The sequence below is a fragment of the Dermacentor silvarum genome, chromosome 3 (assembly GCF_013339745.2).
Source record: "Dermacentor silvarum isolate Dsil-2018 chromosome 3, BIME_Dsil_1.4, whole genome shotgun sequence".
Lineage (NCBI taxonomy): Eukaryota > Metazoa > Arthropoda > Arachnida > Ixodida > Ixodidae > Dermacentor > Dermacentor silvarum.
In genome coordinates this window covers 193,160,747-193,179,365 of record NC_051156.1, presented here as the reverse complement: position 1 = coordinate 193,179,365, position 18,619 = coordinate 193,160,747, and the positions used below count along the sequence as shown (strand labels likewise).

The window sequence follows — 18,619 nt, the reverse complement described above, 5'->3', positions numbered from 1 at the left end:
CAGCAAAAACTGACGAGCTGCGTTGGCTGCGGTTCGGTTCGTGTGGCGTCGTGATGCTGCACCGCATAACATTCGTGTTATGCGGAGCAGTATCACTCGACTCCGCAGGAAGCTTTCCTAGCGAGTTTGTCACCAAGTAAGCCTGTTTTCTTACGTTTCGGGGCTTGCATGATACGAGTTTTGGATTTTTGTTTTCTGGTTCCCACGAAGATCGTATCAACGAGGTTCCACTGTGCATATTCACATGCACACATCTCTTTTAAACTCGCCCATTCCTCCTCTACCTCTACAATGCGACCGGCTTCCCACACCTCACCCATATACACTTTTTCCCACTTTAGCACTCCTAATGCTATTGCATTAAAATATGCATCCGAGCTGCTGGCATTATAAACAGGAAATCTGGTTTATTGATTGCTATTGACAATAGTCTGGACATTTGGCCGTCCCGACTGGGTCATCTCGGGACTCTGAACATTTGCTGTTCTGCTAAATTCGGTACAGTTGGTAACCCTAGGTGGGGGCCCACTCTGGTGACTCAATGGCTATGACGTTGTGCTACTGGGCAAGATGCTGTGGGCAACCTCGCCCATGGTGGCTGCATTCCGTTGGTGGCAAAATGCAAGGATGATTTTGTGCCGTGCACCGGATGCATACTAACGAACCTCAGGGGCTCAAAATTAATCTGGAGTCCACTGCTACATAATCCTTATCCGTGGCTTTGGCACGTAAAATGTCATAATTAAATTTTTTAGAGGGGTTAGTGGATGGGGAAGGGGGGGGAGAGGCATAGATGTAGTAGAAGCGCTGCTGCACCTCTTTCATGTGGGGAAAACCTTGTTAAGTGATAAAGTGAGGTCTACCGAGGATTTGCGATATTGAAAGCATCGCTCAGTGTCACAATAAACTGGCGTGTGTGACATTAGAAACATCCTAATAAACCAACAAGAGGAAATGCAAAACCTGATATTATTATGGTATGCTTTGTGATGTCAGAATTGTAAAACCAGTGCTTTCCTTCAGTTTTGCTTTTCGTGTGTCAACCTTTTACCGAACGCTTTTTAGGAGAAAAAGTACTTCAGAATTATTTTTATTGTTACAGTAAAACCTTGTTACAAGAGGCACTCAAGTGACCCGGGAAACATGTCTGTTCTAACCAAGGTCTCCTGTAACCAAAAATTCTAAAAACACTGAGGAGTCGGACTAGATGACTTTGTTATACATCAGCATCAAAGTGTGTTTAAACACATCTACAAGAAATTTTTCAAGATGGCTTGAAAGAAGTTGTTCATAGTAGGGTGTATAGTGATTACGAATTCATTCGTGTATAGCAAATACGAATTTGATTGCTAGATCAAAGACTGTTTGCAGAGAAGTGTTTAATGTTCTTTTTCATCCTCATCAAATGAGGAGGAGTTGGTCGTGCACTACAGTAGCCGACGAAAATTCGGTCTTGTTGGATATTCCGGACTTCATAGATGTACCGTTAGGGTTTCCATAAAGCTAATTCATTTTCGCGACTATTTTTCGGACGAATCTAGGTGCCAATGTTCGATTTTCCGGACTAAATCGCTCACTCCGAGCCATGCTACCTGATCCTGGGGGCAGCCATGTTGGATTTTACGGAAACTGCGACATTTTTCTTAAGCCGCTCTAAGCCTCATCATTTTTTTTTCTTTGGGGGGGGGGGGGGGTGCGCGAGTTTTTCGGACAGATTTTTCGGACTATTTTTCAGTCCCCGCAAAGTCTGGAAGATCGGTCGGCTACTGGGTATACCGTCGAACCTCGTTATGTAACGAGTATATATCTGACACATAAATAGCTTCATTATAATCAATATTCGTTATAAGCATATGTCGAGGTTCGACTGTATATCATACACATTTTGCTAATACAACACAATTTGCAGTAAGGGTTTAATTTAGTGTAAGCTCCAGTAACAGGAATGCATCTCCTTTGCCATTCAGCGCATGCGAAGCTCCCCAGCCGAGCTGAATGCCTGCAAGCCGCCTGCAACTCTCTTGGCTGCAAAGCAGAGCCATCGGCGATCCCTCTCAAGCTCGGACCTGCCCTCTGAAATGGACAACTCTCTCTCCGTTCCGGCCATGAAAGGATTGGAGGACACTCGGTCGCTGGGTGACTACGGTGGGGCTGTCATCACTGGTGGGGGCATCGGCTTGACAGGAGACCAGCTTAGTGCACTCTCTGGTGAGACTTTCATTTTGACTCATTTGTGAACAAATATTCTTTTTTTTTTTTCTTTTTCAAATGTGAGTGTCAGGACTTAACTATTGCATTTACTTGTGTAAGGCCCACCAATGTGCAAGGCCTGTACTCACTTTTAGCATACATACTTGTACTATTTACTTCGTTATATCTGTGTTTGTTGTGTCGGGCTTCGACTGTGCAACCAGCCGACACAAGAAACGAAATGCAGAGGACAGCTCTAGCACTGATTTTGCTGCTGTCGCAAACTGCTTCCAAAGAGAGCATGTGCCCAGCTGCAGGCAAACCATTTTTACTTTGCTTTTCAAGGTGCTGCCATGGTTGTGTACCTCGTTAACTCTGCTGTAGGTTGTGCCAAGTGCTGGTTCGGTTCTAATGAAGCGTTGTAGGGGTGAATGCCTTTTGCACCACGGAATGCGTTCGTTGTAAATAGGCTTAATTGTACTTAGGGCAATGTTTTCCCATTCTGGGTAGTATGCCAATTTGAACAGTTCATGCTGTTGTACCTACACTTGTGCATAACCTCTCAGTGAAGGAGATTTAATGCTTTTTTTTTTTTGTGTCCAGAACGTCACACTAGTGACCCATCAAAAGCCTGTAAGTATTTTGACAATTTTCAGTATATACTATGTGGCCTGTGAAGAAACTGCGAAATTTGTATATTAGTGGTTGGCGTGTGTGTTGTGTCAAAAAGTGCATGAATTTTATACAGTGGTACCCCCAAATAGTAGACCTTTCTTGTAGTGCGCAGATACTCTGTCAAATTATTTGGCCGCAGTAAGTGCTACAGAAATTGAGAAGCTTTGCTGTATATTGTCACACTATAGTGATGGTTAAGAACCAGAAACACCGACTGCCAGAAGTGTTTCAAGAACTCTCTGTTGCACGAATTTGTGTCCAGAAAGGCAAGCTAGAATGACTATAGCAGCGAGGGCAGTCGTCAGGTGTCAAATTTATTCTCTTGAATCAAGTGTGTCCAATACTTATACTTGTCTCGTCGTTTACTCCAGAGTAATGGACAGTGTTTGTGTACATTCAAGAATGCGGAGCACTATTGGTGACGTGTGTACAACCCAATCATACACACCTTCCTTTGAATACTGTAGGCACATCTTGCGCCGAGCGATAACAGTGATAATCAAGTAAAATGTACACTGGCCAAAAGTAAAATGATGCTTGGTAATATTTAACAATGCTGTTCAGAGTGTGTCTTGAAGTTCATTTCTTGATGTCTTAAAAACTGCAGATGCGACGCCTGAAATGGAAGCCCGGAAGTCCTTGATGGAAGTGGCCCGCACAGATTATGATGATGGACTTGGTGTTGGCAAGCGGGTTGTCAGTGATAAGGAATGGAGGCTACTTGAAGAAGAGGTATGTGTGCCCTAGACTCTCGGTATATTTTTTTTTTTTTGTACAGTGCCTGGATGGCATAGAACTCCCTATAACAAAGCATGAGATATGTCATTTCTTTTTTAATGTTAAATATTCAAAGTTTGCAAAGAACACATAGAAGTCTGAATATAATTGGGAGTTGAGTGTTTTATTCTCCATGTACACAGGAAAGCTTGCCAATGTGTTGATGCATGCACATATGCTTACAGCAGTCTGTAAGTCTATTTTGACTGGCGCCATACTGTCGCTATAGAACGACAAAGGTACTGTTAATGCGTGCACCAAATATCCATCCCCAGGCAACTTGAAAAAAAGTTTGAGTGTTCCACCAGCCTGAATTATCCCTTTTTGCTTCACAACTTTCAGTGTTGGCACTTGTCTCGCTTCACTGCTACCCTCATCAGCACAGACAGTGAAGATGGAGTTGGCACTATTTGAGGCTGCTGAGAATTCTGAGCAACAAAAGTTCATAACAGCAGACAACAACGTCTCTCTAGATCATGCCACTATTTAACAAGTCAAGGAACAAGTGCTGGATGAGGAGGCTGTAAATGGAAAACATGCACATGCAAGCTTAACAACTTGGCTTGGCTTGACTTGTTCTGTGGTTTGGATGCACTTGGTGACTACTTAACTGACTGGGTCATACATTAGCGTTCTTGGGGGTCATGCAGTAGTGTTGTTTGGCCACTTTCAGTTTCAAGGAGGTGCTGACAATGTATCAAAGCAAAAACATTCCTCCTTATGCTTATCTTGGGTCACGGTGGCTGCATTCCAATGGGGGTGGAATGCAAAAGCGTTCTTATACCGTGCATTGAGTGTGTGTTAACAAAGCTGAGGTGGCCTAAATTAATCCGGAGCCCCCTGCACCACAGTGTGCCTCATAATCAAATCATGATTTTGGCACGGAAAACTGCATAATTTAATTTTTTTTGTTTTGCTTATAGCTGTGCCCGAATCTGCTGAATCAGTGTGTGTTCTTACAGACGGAGTCTAAAATATAGAGTGCTGTAAGGCGCCCAAACCTTTGCGCGTCGTTGTACATTACATCTATGAAGTGAGTGCCAGAGCTGTGAAGCTGTCCGAGAGTTTGGCACGTCCAAATTAATGTTTGGAAAGTTGGTTACTCCATATACTGCCTTCCAACGAAGTCATTGTAAGATTGTACTGCTTACTGTGCAGTTGCATGGAGAGAAGTGCCACTTGACGTGTGTTGCACAACTGGCCTGTAAACCACATTTGCGCATTTTCTATTTAAAAATATATTTAATGGGATGATTGGGAGGCATAACTGAGACAAGCTGTGGTACTGGAAGCTTTCCATAGCCTTGCAGTGGTCACGTCATCTTGCACTGCTGGGGTGGTTCATCCACAGTGGTGACTGACAAATTTTAGCTTTGCTGGTGTGGTTTCTGATTTCCCACTGGTGCAGGCAGCCGCACTGTCACAGCAACACGGTTACCACAACTTCTTTTCACTTGCTCGGGTTTTTTAATGGCCACCTCTGTTAACCATTTGTATCAGTCACCACGCAGCAATGGCAGCTGTTATGACCTTGTGCTCACGGTAGTTGTGAACACATGATTTGGATCAGTCTTTTAAAGCGAGGCATTCTTTGTCTCTTCTGTGAGGTCTAGCGTTCGTTGTCATTTCCTTGAGAGATATATTTGTGGATATATGTAGACATCTTGGGTCACGGGGTATGTGCCATTCTTGGCCGATCCCTCAGAATGGATGTGCCACCTGTGACACATAGGGTATGAAGCCCTAAATGTACTAGATGTGGGTCGTAATTCTATGTGCATACACCTCCCATCAACATCCTTTCCTCATCAAGCATCATACATCGCCTTCATCCTTGGGATGCAGACAGCCAACAGCTACAGACGATGAGGCTGTGCTTGTGTCGTCTGCTACTGCTGTCATGTTGCTAACGCAAACAAGCTTTGCATCATGTAGGTTCTAAGATTGCGTTGCACCCGTACGTGCGTGTTTTTTTCTGACAGCAGCATTCTTTCACCTGCTTTCGCACAGCTGAAGCGGCTGCGAGAGCGCCTGTGCCAGCCGTGCGAGATGTGCAGCAACTACGAGCTGCAGTTGCAGCAGGTGCAGCGGGACCTCGACCGGCACACCAAGGAGCTGGGCACGGCCAGGCAGGACCTGAGCCGAGAGCGCGACCACCGGCAGCAGCTCGAGCAGCGCTTCGCTGACTCGGCTACTGACGTCCAGCACCAGGTCTGTTCTTTTCACATTGCCGGAGTGCTAGAAAGGCTACTTTTGTAGTTTCTGCTGAGTAAGTTGTGATTGTCAAGGCAGGATAGTGATTTCAGTGTTGCTACTTCTGTCATCCGTACTTATTAATCAAGTCATCCATACTGTCATTCGTACTTCTTAATATTAATCCATCCTTGCCTTGGCCTGAAACAGCTAACGTCCTGAAGGGGGGGGGGGGGGGGAGCGCATTGTTGAAAGCACTAAAATGGGACAGGACTTGTGCCCTTCTCAGGTGCCCTAGTGGCAGAATGAAAGCGAGTACTTTCCTTCAGAGTGACTATCTGAAATGACCAGTGGAACATGTAAACCTGCTTCCATTCAACTGGTTGAGTACAAGTTCTTGAGTCCAAGGCAGAAAGAAAAAAAGAAAACTCCCAGGTACCTGAAACTCCCAGGTACCTGTACTGTTTTACCTGAAAAACTGTAATACAGTAGCACTGTGACATCTTATCATTTGATGATTACCGTGTATTGCCAATTATAAGTCGACTCCGATTACAAGTCGACTCCTCAACTTGCAACCCCTTCTAGGCAAAAAAAAAAGTTCACTCCGAACACAGCCTCAAACTGCGGCCCTGGCTCACCAATAAGTTCTTCAGAAAAGCGAGTCATGCAAAGAAACATTTATTTGTTCATGAGACAGCACTTAGGACTCGTCGCTTGAGAGAAGGACACAGTCGTCATTGCCATCATGTGATCCACTGCTGCTGCTCGCCGTCGGAAGTGGTGACCGGCAGTACTGAGATGCCACACGGACCAAGTCGGTTAGCAGTCCATACCAGGCACCGTTGACTCATTGTGCCACTTTGCTCAAAGAAGCGCGCTTCAGCTGCCCTGTTGGTGTCTTTGGGTTTTCTTGTTGGAGCCATTCATTGTAGGATGCGCCGATGCGGTCTTTGAATGGCTTCTTCAGTTCCACGTTCAGCGGCTGAAGAATAGGTGTCAGTCCGCCCGGAATGATGACCAGCTCACATCCAGAGTCCGCTACCACTTTCTTCACTTGATCCATGATGTGGCCGCAGAAGGAGTTCAGGATGAGCGTGCTGCGGGGCTTCAGCAGTGCACCTTGACTCCTGCACCACACGAGACTAAACCATTTGAGGACAGTGTCATCGTTAAAAAACCCCTGTTCGTTACCCCGACAATAACTTTAGTCGGAGATTTTTTATTTGTTGCGAATTTTTTACTTTTTAACAGAAGAAATGGATGTAGCTTGTGCCCGCTGGCCGTACAGCGCAACATGACACTGAAATGGCTGTGTGTGTTGCCCGTTGTCAGTAGGCGAACCTGGCGTTCCCCTTTTCCGGACACGGTCCTCTTGCTAGGCATGTCGAACCAGACAGGAGTCTGGTCGGCGTTGCCGATTTGACCCAACAGGAATGAATGTTTTGCCCTCGGGTCACTCATGTAGTATAGAAACGCGCACTGTTTTTCTTTGTACACTTCGGGCAACCTTTGGCATACAGTCGTGCGTTGTCTTAGGCTCAGGCCGTTTGGTTTCCGGAAGTTTGTGACCCATTTCTTGGATACCTTGAACTCTGTTTGCAGGATGCACATATCGTCCGCAACCGTATGTGATTTTGCTTCAATATCAGCGTAGCAAACACTCAGGCTCTTGCTGCTCTGGTCGTGAACCCAATCTTGAACTGCCTCCTCAAAGGCAGGGTATCGTCCTGACTTAGGTCTGCGAAAGGAACGCCGTGTAGCAGCGTACGCAAAGATCTTGCTTCTTTGTTTTCTTCATTCCCTCACGCACTTTTCCGACACACATTGAACTTGTGCTCTGCTGCAAGGTTATTATCCGACTGTGTAGAGGATCACTTGCTGTTTGAAAGCAGCACTGTACTGTTGCAGGGCAAATCGCACACACCACTGTTTGCAAGTGAAGCGAAATGCAGAAATGGCGAACAGGCATGCAAAGAGTACAAAAATGCATGAAGACAATTGTGGACGTATGTGACTGGTCACGTAGTTTAGTTCCCCGTGAACTGTTGCCAGCCCACGCCGGCGCTGCTAGCTTTTCCGTGGAATGCCCACGGTTTGTCAACAAAGGGTTTCTATCGTAGGAAAACAAAACTATAGGGCGTATCATAAGATAAGTTCCTCTTTATTAAGCAGCCCACTTTCGTACTGTGTCTGATAGCTATTGTGGAATTATGCGTGCACGGCTTGTTACCCTGCCTGCAGCTCGATCGAAACTACTTTCAACCCCACAGATAAGCCGACTTTACAATTCCGCGTATAAGTCGACTTATAATCGGCAATATACGGTATCTGTTAACATCAACATGACTTATCTTACCTCAAAGGCGTTTAATTTTGTGACTTAAGATGCATTGCTTTTATCGACCCGCTGCTGCATCACCTACGGTGAACTGAAACAGAACAGCACAACTGCTTTTAAACACGATGGATATGCACCATTGATGTCATTATACAGTGGAACCCCGCTGTTACGTTCCCGGGTGCTGCGTTTTCCTGGCTGTTAAGTTGTTTTTGGCCGGTCCCGGCATAGCTCCCATAGGACCCAATGCATTGATATGCAATGCAATGCATTTTTGTACATTCACACTGCTGTGCTGTCGTTTACTTTGTTACCAAGAGCACTTCAGACCCCACACCCTACATAACCAAAAGCCAAGTTCTCGGAATTTTAATGCTCTTGCACTAAAGAGTCGCTTCACGTGGAACTCAGCCCCCTTGTCCGGCCTTTGCCACAGGTGTCCGAGCTGCAGGCCCGCCTGGGGGCATCTGAGGCTGCCCTGGCAGAGACCCAGCAGGCGCATGCAGAGTGTTCACAGCAGACGCATGAGGAGCTGTCGCGACTGCATGCGCAGCTGGTGAGCCTGCGGGACCAGGCCGAGCGGCTGAGCCAGGAGAACCAGCAGCTACTGGGACGATACGTGGCCAAGGCCAGGCAGCTGCAGGACCAGCCCATCAACCTGCCAGACTCCCTAGAGGTGAGCACGACGCAACAGAGGCTGCTTTGTGCATGAAAGATTACATTAAAATGGAATCTCTAGTACTTTAGTAGAAGCTTGAAATCTTGGCGACTAAAAAGGGACCCGATGTTCAAGTGTTTGCGAAAAGTGAACCATGTCGGGTGGTCGCATTGTGGTGTTGGGGCAGCCACATGGACGCAACGTCACAAAGATAAGTTGTGGGGAAAGGGAGGGGGGGTCTGTAGCAGAAGTGGGAGAGTACAAAAATATGGCAATTCAAAAGGCATTAGAACAAACTATACAAAAGGGTACAAAAAAACAAATATTAAGTAGCTAATGTAACTATACATGCAGGAAAAGGATAAAACAGAAAGCAGTTAGCAATGGAAGAAAATGCACTGATAAATAAAACCTGGAAAAAAGACAAAATAATATCGAGACCAAGAAGGCACAAAAATTAAAACAGGAGTGATGCCAGTGAGGCACTAATAACATAGGTGCAAGGTGTCTACAAACTACACACACGAAATCAAAGGTTAATGATTTGTTAGAACATCAAGAAACATTTCAACCGGTAATAAACAGATAGCATGAGGAGGACAGAAGTGTGGGATGTAGAACGTGGCACTGTGAAAGCTTTCACTGAGCTACCATGCAACATTCGGGCTTTGTAATTTGTGCATTGATTCTGTGTGCCACGAAGGCTCTGAGTGGTGGCATTCATGCATGCATTTCGGAAACCGCCGCAGGCAGTAAAGATGGCATTGCACACATCGCAACAAAAGAATGGTTGCTGAGAAGTTGGAGGCATCCGCTGTGAGAATCTGTTGCTGTCACAAATGAATCGCTGAAGTCTGTAGCTTCTTTTTTCCGTCTTTCTTTTGTGCAGGAGCTTCGTTTCCAGTGCCTGCAGCTGCAGGAAGACCTGATCAAGGTGCAGCTAGACAAGGAGACCCTAGAGGAAAACCTCCGGGGCCAGATTCTGTTCCTGCGCGACCAGGCCAGCTCGGAGATGAACTGCAAGCAGCAGATTGAGCGTACCCTCACCCATGAGGCCGACCAGCTCCGCCGGCAGCTAGGTGCGAGAGAGACCTGCCCTCCTCAGCTCGTGCATTTCTCATTGGCTTTCTTGATATCAGCAAACGTTTACTTAAATTTTTTCGTCTTTTTTTCTTTTTTTCAGTTTCTTTGCTTATAGTAGGGCTATTTGATGATATTTCGTGTGATAGATGATAGCTCGTTTTAGAAACAAGGCTTAGAAACACAGCGCAATGGCAGTGCGTTTGTGCTTCAAGTCACGAGGTCATGGGTCAATTTCGACTTGAGCGAGAGATGGTAGGAGCGAGAGGCAAGTCTGGGAGGTTAACTAACGTTTCAACTTTAGCTGAGTGAGAAAAACTTCAATTTACTTAGGCTTAGAGGTACCCTATTGGTTAAAACCAAACTAGAGCTCTTCGATGGGGCATTATATGTCAAGCCTACTGCACGGCTTTAAAAATGACAGTCTTGCATGACAGACTATGATTAAGGCATACTGGCTTAATTTGCCTCTGTAATTTAGCAAAGGAAGGTTAGTTCTCGGGCTAATCTCTACCTTTCCATTTTTCTCTTTTGTTCAGGACATAAAGCCCCATTGCTTAATTAACCTAATTGCTTTAACAAAGGCATGTCCATTGTCCTTCAGCAAGTAGAGAAAATGAATTGCCTCTGTTTCTATCTCTCTCCCAGAAGTTCCTGGAGACTGCTACCTGTCTTCCCTGTAGTGCCTTCGTGCTGTGCGGGCAGCCTTCCCTCCAGTCTTCCTTGCCACTTCCTGCACCTGCCTGCTGCCTTCCTGTGTGTCCTCCCCTATGCATATTGCATCTGTGCATGACCTGTTAATTGACCGGGAAGTGACTGCCAAGCGTGTCACCTTCCTCCTGTGCTCCTCTTCTCTATTGGACTCATTTTTAACAAAGCTACTAGCACATGCTCATTATAGACGGAACATGCATGGCCTCATTCATTTTGTGTTCATTTTGTGCTTGATCTTCTTACTGTTTATTTTCTCTTTCCATCTGGCTTTTCTCCTTGTTTCTTTTTTTCCGGTCTGCTTTCTAGTGACTTGTATGCCTGTGCTTTTTGCTTTCTGCACCTAATACTTGTGTTGCAATGTTTTGTGTTCACTGTTCTATGTGATCCTCCATGATATCGTGGTACGCTTGTGGAGTGTTGTCTTTAATATACCTATGTAGAGTGTGGTTGCTGGTGGCAGTGATTGCTCCCGGTAGGATGATTCTTGCGGAAAGAGTAGTGCCACTATGGAAGTCTACCTCAGACAGCAGGTTCATGTGTAGGTGCATTTAAAGTGACACTAAAGATACACTCTAGTCAGGTACAACTTTAGAAGGCAGCAGCATTTGCCCCTAAAAGGCGGATGCACACGAGCCTCCACCAAAGACTGATGTCATGAGCCGGACCGCTGGTGACCCCGCCGACGGAGAACATGGCTGCCCATGCTTCGAACTGAGCGGCACTTTTGAGCAGGACTACTTCTTTAGTCACAGAGGCAATCGGGGCTGCCTGCACTTCAGTCATCTGGGTGGGGCCTCTCCTGCCTTCTTAAAGGGGTCCTGAACTGCTCCTCGCACTTAGTGAAAGAACGTAGTCCGTGGATAGCATACGCTGGTGTGGACATCTCAACCAAGTTTTGCAGTCGTGCGCGGCACTTTGAACTCATAAGCAGAGTGCAAAGTCACCTTTCTCTCAAACACACTCTCTTCAGCAGAAGCCATATTCCTCACTCTTTCCTGGACGCTTTATTTCGTCATAAAGCGGCTGGAAAATGTGGCTGCTATTGGCCAATAGCTAACATCAATCAAGAGGGGTGTTTGGATCTGTTTGGATCAGTGCACTTCTTCCTACTGTTACTGTGTATATTTATTGACAAAGTTTAATAAACAGACTGAAGTAAGTGAAAATATGCTTTCGAATTTTGATAATAATTACAGTAGAACCCCGTTGATACGTTTTTCAAGGAACCGAGAAAAAAGTATCACCTGCATGGACATTGTCCTGTTTCTGCAAAAATGAAAAGTTTCATCTAGGGAAATAGTGTATTTTCAGAGCAGTCTATTTAGATTTTTCTGTGCAAGAACGCAAGTTCATTTTTTACAGTGCTTGCAGTATGGCCAACTACAGAAAATTCATTATTATACTTTTGTTCAGCGTTGTGGCCCAGTATACAGTAAAATCCCGGTGATACGATCACAGCTGGTACGAATTTCGTTGTGATACGAATTCATAACATTCCTCGGTCGAAATACATTGCTCACAATACGAAAAAGATCGGCTGTTCCGAACGTGTTGTCGCGACGCTGCGGATCATGCGAACGCGTGAGCAACAAGTGGCGGCGGCCGAGCCAGCAGAGCGACCGGCACAGACAAGCTGGCATGGCGGGATCCTTAGTCGCCAAGCAACCGGCTACGTCATCACGCGGCTGCGCAATCTTCATTGGTCCCCATGTCGAGTGGACCGGACCACATCACAGCCTAGCTGAAGCTTTGACTAGCGAGACAGTAAATGAGGACCGCTGCAGCAGCGACGACGGCCAAAAGCGCTTCCTGCACTTGACGTGCTGAGGCGTTCAGGTGGCATGCGAAAACATTAGTGAAATCACGTGCGTGCACTTTTACGCCTTTTAGAAGGCGACCGTTGATGATTTTGGCAAGAAAACGCATATGGTTATTAGAACACCGTTGATACGTTTTTCAAGGGACCACGAAAAAAAAGTTGCAGTTTCGCCCGAGTGAGCAAATTAGGGTGAATTAGCAAATTAGTAGACAGCTGTACGAAGTAAGGATAGTAGTTTTGCCGGCCGTATAAACTTGTAAACATTCGCTGAGTAACTCGCGCGCTCAGGTAAACATGAACATATCTCGCTCAGTGACCGCGGAAACTCACAGTCAAAACGCTGTAAGGAAGCGTGGCAGCAGTAGCAGCGAGCGAATTGACCTTCGCACTGTCTCTCGTTACAACACGAACTTGAAACGTCGAAAGCACAGTGCATACGAAGCTACCGGCTAGGCACGCCCTTGCACACATCGCAGATCGCTTTCAAGATACGGTGCCCCCGCGGCTGCGCCATATCTGCAACGTGCTGGTCACTTGTTGCAACATACAAGCTGGCTGCACCGCTAAATTTACGTGACCGCCACATTCAAACGCAGCGTAAGATGCAGGTACATTACAGATTGGCGACGTATCAAGAGGACTTAATGCATGGAAGTCAATGGGATTTAGGTCGGGACCACGAAAACACGACGTAGCAGCCGGGAAAATGCAGCAGCGAGGAACGTATCAACGGGGTTCCACTATTAGGATTTTTTTCTTCAAAAAATTAATTCATTTTTCCTTGATTTTGTGCATGTTTTGATGATACAAATTTCGGGTGATACGAATATTTCACGCGACCCTGCGAGATTCCTATCACCGAGATTTTGCTGTACTTGAATTTTGTGATAGTTGAGGCCACGAGGCGTTTCGCTTTTACCTGTCACATGGCCTCATGTGTGTCGTGTATCATTGAGATTCTGGAAAGTGCAGATGTTGCATGCAACCTTGACTGCGGGACACTGGCAGTTTGGGCTGTGTTGTGGAAATTCGGCTTTGTGCTTTCTACCTACACACGAGCATAGCCCATTCTGTTCAGTAAACACACAAATGAACTTGGTAGGCATGCTCGCTGTAATTTTTGGCTGGTCGCCCACAAACCCAGGCACTACTTCCGTGGCTGTCATTCTAACTTCTGTCTGTAAATCTTGCGCCAGATCACTGGTGAGCCACTCGATAGTTGTAAAACTTCTTAAGATGGTCACGGCCACACTGCCTTGGCTGTTAGGCCTAACCAGCACTGCTTCACTGGGTATCGGTGACCAAAGTTAAGGTTTGGTGACGAGTCCACGCAAATCTATTTGCAGCAGCCATACAGGCTGTATGGCTCTCAGAATGTCGAAAGTCGAGAAACCACCTTGCCAATGAAAGAGAAAATACTGGGGACAGCCTGAATCACATTCCAACAATGTATGCGTGAATAATGTCTGAAAAATCGAGCAAGATATTGTACAGCATCCAAACCATTGATCCAATAAAGCAAGTGGTCGGGTCACAGAAATGTTTGAACTTGAAAAAAAATGTGTTGAAAGCTGTAAACAAATTCTTCATCTTTGGCTTGACTTTGCTGCGAGCCGTGTAATGGCGATGTGATTAGCTCACCTAAATCGAAACTGTCGATTGTACACATTTGAAGCACTTATAGTTACCGTATTTTTCTGCATATAACTCGTCACCGCATATAACCCGCACCCCCAATAGCAACAGCCGGGAAAGAAAAAATATATATCTTCGCGTATAACCCGCAGTAATAACTGTATGCAACAACGCTCAAATCTTTCCAAAAACAGTCCTTTCACGGATACACGACTCGTCCACATCATCGTACCATCGGCCAGCGGTTCTGACCCCCCCCCCTTCGGAGATGCTGATAAAGCTGGATTCACACGACGGACGCCATCGCGGACAAATCAGTCACGTGACACCTGACGCAAATAGGATCACTTCGCAGGCGCAGCTAGCATTCACGCGACTGAGGATAACAGTGCGGTTGGAGCAGCACTCGCATCGGCAACGGCAATTTGGCTATCAGCCGTATCGCGAAGCGCTTCGCATGAACAGAGGGAGTGCCGCGGGAACAGGTGACGTACGAGTTCGCCGGTGCCGCGTGCATTATTCGCTATACCCAAAATGTCGACCTGTAAAAAGGAGGGGAATGGACAACCATGATGGATGGGAGAAGGGATCTTCAACACGCCATGGTGGGGAGAGGGTAGGATTTCCTAGGAGATAACGAAACTAAATGGCGGAGAACTTTGCCTCGAGGTGTGGCTACACGGCAGTGCGCGCCGCGCTGCCGTGTAGCCACCTGGCCGTGAAGCCACACCTCCAAGTAAAATTCGCGTATAACTCGCACCCCAGCTTTACTGCCAACTTTATTGAATTTTTGGTGCGCGTTATGCGCACGAAAATATGGTATTCATTTTGAATACTTTTAATATTTCAAATACTAAAACTTCAATCCAAACCAATTACTGAATGGGACATTATATGATTGAATATTTGAAAATATTGAATAATGCGCCCGAGCCTACAAAAACACTTGTGTACCTTGCTTTGGGTACATGTTAACACTTTCCTGTCCGTGCCTAATCCCATCGATAGCCCGCTGTCTATGGGTGCAAATTTCGTATTTTGACGCTTTACAAATGCTCCCAGGCAGCTAGCTCCATTTATTCAGTTATTTAGAAACTATTTAGGCAGCTTCGGTTTTCTTTTTCTGCCGCGCGTGGATTTTAAAGCGCCTCTGGAGAAGGGGCGTGGTCGGCGGGATGAGCGCTCGTAGTTTCCAAGATGGCGTCAACGTGGTGTGCCGCTCGTGCATGGGAACATCGCATTAGTACCCATTCTAATGCATCTGCACGAGTTTGTGGACTTTGGTTCGTCAGATTTCAGAACGCAGTTTCGCTTTCTTCACTGAACCATTTAAAATCTGCTGTGCGTTGATAAAATGATATCCTGAGTGTTCTAAAGGTCAAAGTTATTATCTAGAGGGGGTTAACATCTTTTGGTCGGGATCGTTTACCGGTGGCTGCACAGGAAATCAAGTTTTGCGTGGAAAGATGGCCGGGAGTTGACCTTGACATCGTGCTAGGGCTAGGCACTAGAGTTAGTTTTCTTTTGTGTCTGAAGAAATATTTTATATAGAAAGACAATATTTGCTGGAACATTGCACAGGTTCCTTGCATTGAAAATGTATATTGTGAAAAATTTTTACGGTCTTTCTGTGCGAAGCAACAATGACATTTTAACAGCAGAGCTGTTTAAGCCGGCTGTAATTTGTGCCGCGAGCCACAATACCTTGCTAAGCTATGACGTCACTGCGTTGCCTAGCAACCCCATACTAGCTGTGCAATAGCTTCGCAAGTTCAGACACTGCGCGCAGCGCGTCTGCTCCGCTTGCCATAAACGTTCCGTGTAGCATTGTATTCCGGCGATTGAATAATGTCGATTGTATTCTTGTTTTGCCAAGCGGGAGCCGCTTGGCCAAACAAGAATACAATCGCCGGCGTCGTGCTGATCCTGCACAGAGAGCCGAGGAAGCCTTAGCCAAGTGCCAAAACAATATAAGCCATGAAAATAGAGGAGTGTTGCAAAAAAATGTGGGGCAACCGACCGGAACAGGAGATGGTCGAGCCTAAGCCCAGTGAAACTTAACCTAAGCCTAGTGAAACTTGGCATAACCTACCAAAACTTAAGCAAAATCTTGCAAAACTTAGCAAAACTTAGCAAAACCTACCAAAAACCTAGCAAAACCTAGCAATAACTTAGTAAAACTACAGGAACTACATGATCGTCGCACCGCTGTTCTTAAGCCTTGCGCGTCTTAGCGCAAGCTTTTTCAATTTTTTTTTATTTAACTTTCTTTTTTTTCTACAAATTTCTTCGTTTGATTTTTTGGAAATTCTTTTTTAATATACATTTTGTTTGGGACTAGTACCGTCAGAATAAAAATTTCTTCTTCAATTTGAAACTATACACTTAAGTATGAAGCATGCTCTGTGATAGGGTAAAAAAAAGTATTTAATAGACTACCCAAAAACTGCTGCTTTTCCCTCGGGCGGGAAAGTGTTAAAGGGCCCCTCACCAGGCACCATTGCAAACTTTGGTTACATACTGGAAGTTGTAAGGCGTTCTGCCGAAATAATGTTTCAACTTGGTTCATTATTGGAGGTTATAGACAAAGTTGAACAGTCCTGTTACCATGCCGCCAGGAGCAAGCATCAGATCAAGTTTCGCGTGGAAAGATGGCCGGGAGTTGACCTCAACATTGTGCTTTAAATCCCCCTTTGCCTCGAATAGCGCCCGCAAGTGGCTTTCCTTCCCTGTCGTCCCCCATACCGTTTCCCAGGTACCGTGTCACGTTCCTATGATGAACCCCGCCTCCTTTTTTTTTTTTTCTCTTCCTCTTTTTGCTACGCTACGCAATGCACATCCAGTGGTGGCATTCCGCATTCCGCATTGAATTCTTAACCAAAGTCACATGCCATGGCCAGTGACATTGCAAGTAGTATACCTTGTGTAGAGGCAGAGCATCTTGCGTAATGGCAGTGAGTCTTACGTAATAAAGCCCATATACTTTCGGAAAAGTACTGCAATCCTTTGAACAATGCCACTTCTCTCTCTCGTGTATCTCCGATTGGACGATGATAGCGCGCACTTTCACTTCTTTATATATATATTTTTTTTTTCGCCTCAACCATCAACTTGCTTTCGCAAGCAAAAAAGTAAAGACAAAAACAAGCGGTTTAGGGGAGGAGACGGCGGAGGAGAGAGTAGATGGCAGTATTTTTCCCATATAGGGACTTTATTACATAAAGACGCTGGCATGCCAGTGTGACCTCATGGATTTTAATGCGTTTTCACGCATTTCTCCCATTTTGGTGCCGCAAAAGTTCTCAAAACTTGCAGGGTTGAATATATTGCGCCTTTGGAATACTACATAGTCCATCCTTGCTGCCAATCAGCGAACCAGATCCAAGTAGACTTGCAAAATCGGCAATGTCGCAGCAAGCTGGTGGGCGAACTCGTGTAGGCGTCGCTTTCTAGCTATCTTTTTTGCCTGTTTTTCTTGCTTACCTGGCCTCCTCTCGTGGTAATAGTGGCAGTTTCGTGGTTGCAGGAGCGCAGTGTTACTTTACTAATACAGCTTAACTCAACATTCCTCATTATTTCTCATTAGTGCTCTATTAATGCCAGCTCATTGGCTTTGGATTTAACTACTCTCCCATGCCTTGGAGAAGAGGCTGACTACTTACTGGACAGAATACAGTGAAACCTTGATATAACGAACCTTGATTTAACAAAATCTGCAACGTAACAAACTATTTTTATTTCCACATCTTAGTTCTGTTGAATTAATGAAACCTCAATATAACGAAATTCTCGATATAACAAAGTTTTTTGCTGCAAGTACAACTACGTTATATCTAGGTTTGACTGTAGCACTGTCCTCCTTTGTGGAGCAACTGATTGGCTATGGATTTGGACCAGGTGCTCGAACGGTGTCCTCTCTTTCAGACCTGCTAACGGGCATTCGTGAGCAGCTGGAGAAGGAGCGGCAGCTCCGAGAGCAGAAGGAGAAGTGCCTGCAGGCGTGCGAGGCACAGCTGGCCCTATTGAAGAGCCAGCTGGACGAGCGGGTGGTCTCACTGCAGAGGGGCCATGACCAGCTCACCACCACAAAGGCAGGCCTCTTTCTTGTCTCACACACACACAAAAAAAAAAAAACGTTTTTTTTACTTCTGTAGGGGGTATTTCTGATTAGGGCACTTTTTTTTTTTTGTTGTAACTTGTGATTTCTCAACATGCGTTTAATGTCTAAAGCATCAAGTATTGAATTCCTATCACGGATACTGTTTGGCAAAACACTGTCACCTACTCTGCTAATCTGGGCTCCAGTAATTAGCAGGCACTGAGAGAAAGGGTAGCAAAAATTGTCAGATACTTTCAGACATGGCGTGCGCTCCTCAGTAGTGTTCAGAAACAAAGTGCACGTTTTTTGAATGACAGTCAGTTAATGGGAGCGCTGGAACATTTTGTTGGGGAGGGGGGGGGGGGGGGGTATATCGGCATTCAGTCCGTCCAAACTCTGCAAGCAATAGTGAGAAACTTTGGAGCACCCTGACATATA

General features: G+C 45.7%; 1 protein-coding gene across 4 annotated transcripts in view; it reads left to right on the top strand.

Annotated features, from left to right (window-relative positions):
• The window catches only part of LOC119446378 (rab GTPase-binding effector protein 1), a 58,177-nt gene that overhangs the window by 27,679 nt on the left and 11,879 nt on the right, over positions 1-18,619 (top strand). For 2 of the 4 annotated variants that reach the window (XM_049664102.1, XM_049664100.1), the window contains exons 9-15: positions 1,968-2,208; positions 2,794-2,823; positions 3,473-3,597; positions 5,653-5,853; positions 8,613-8,852; positions 9,724-9,913; positions 18,007-18,173. In XM_049664102.1, the coding sequence (XP_049520059.1) occupies positions 1,968-2,208; positions 2,794-2,823; positions 3,473-3,597; positions 5,653-5,853; positions 8,613-8,852; positions 9,724-9,913; positions 18,007-18,173 (1,194 nt within the window). Of the gene's footprint in view, positions 1-1,967; positions 2,209-2,793; positions 2,824-3,472; positions 3,598-5,652; positions 5,854-8,612; positions 8,853-9,723; positions 9,914-10,562; positions 11,840-18,006; positions 18,174-18,619 lie in introns of those variants that run through there. The other 2 variants (XM_049664103.1, XM_049664101.1) reach the window with 2 other exon arrangements.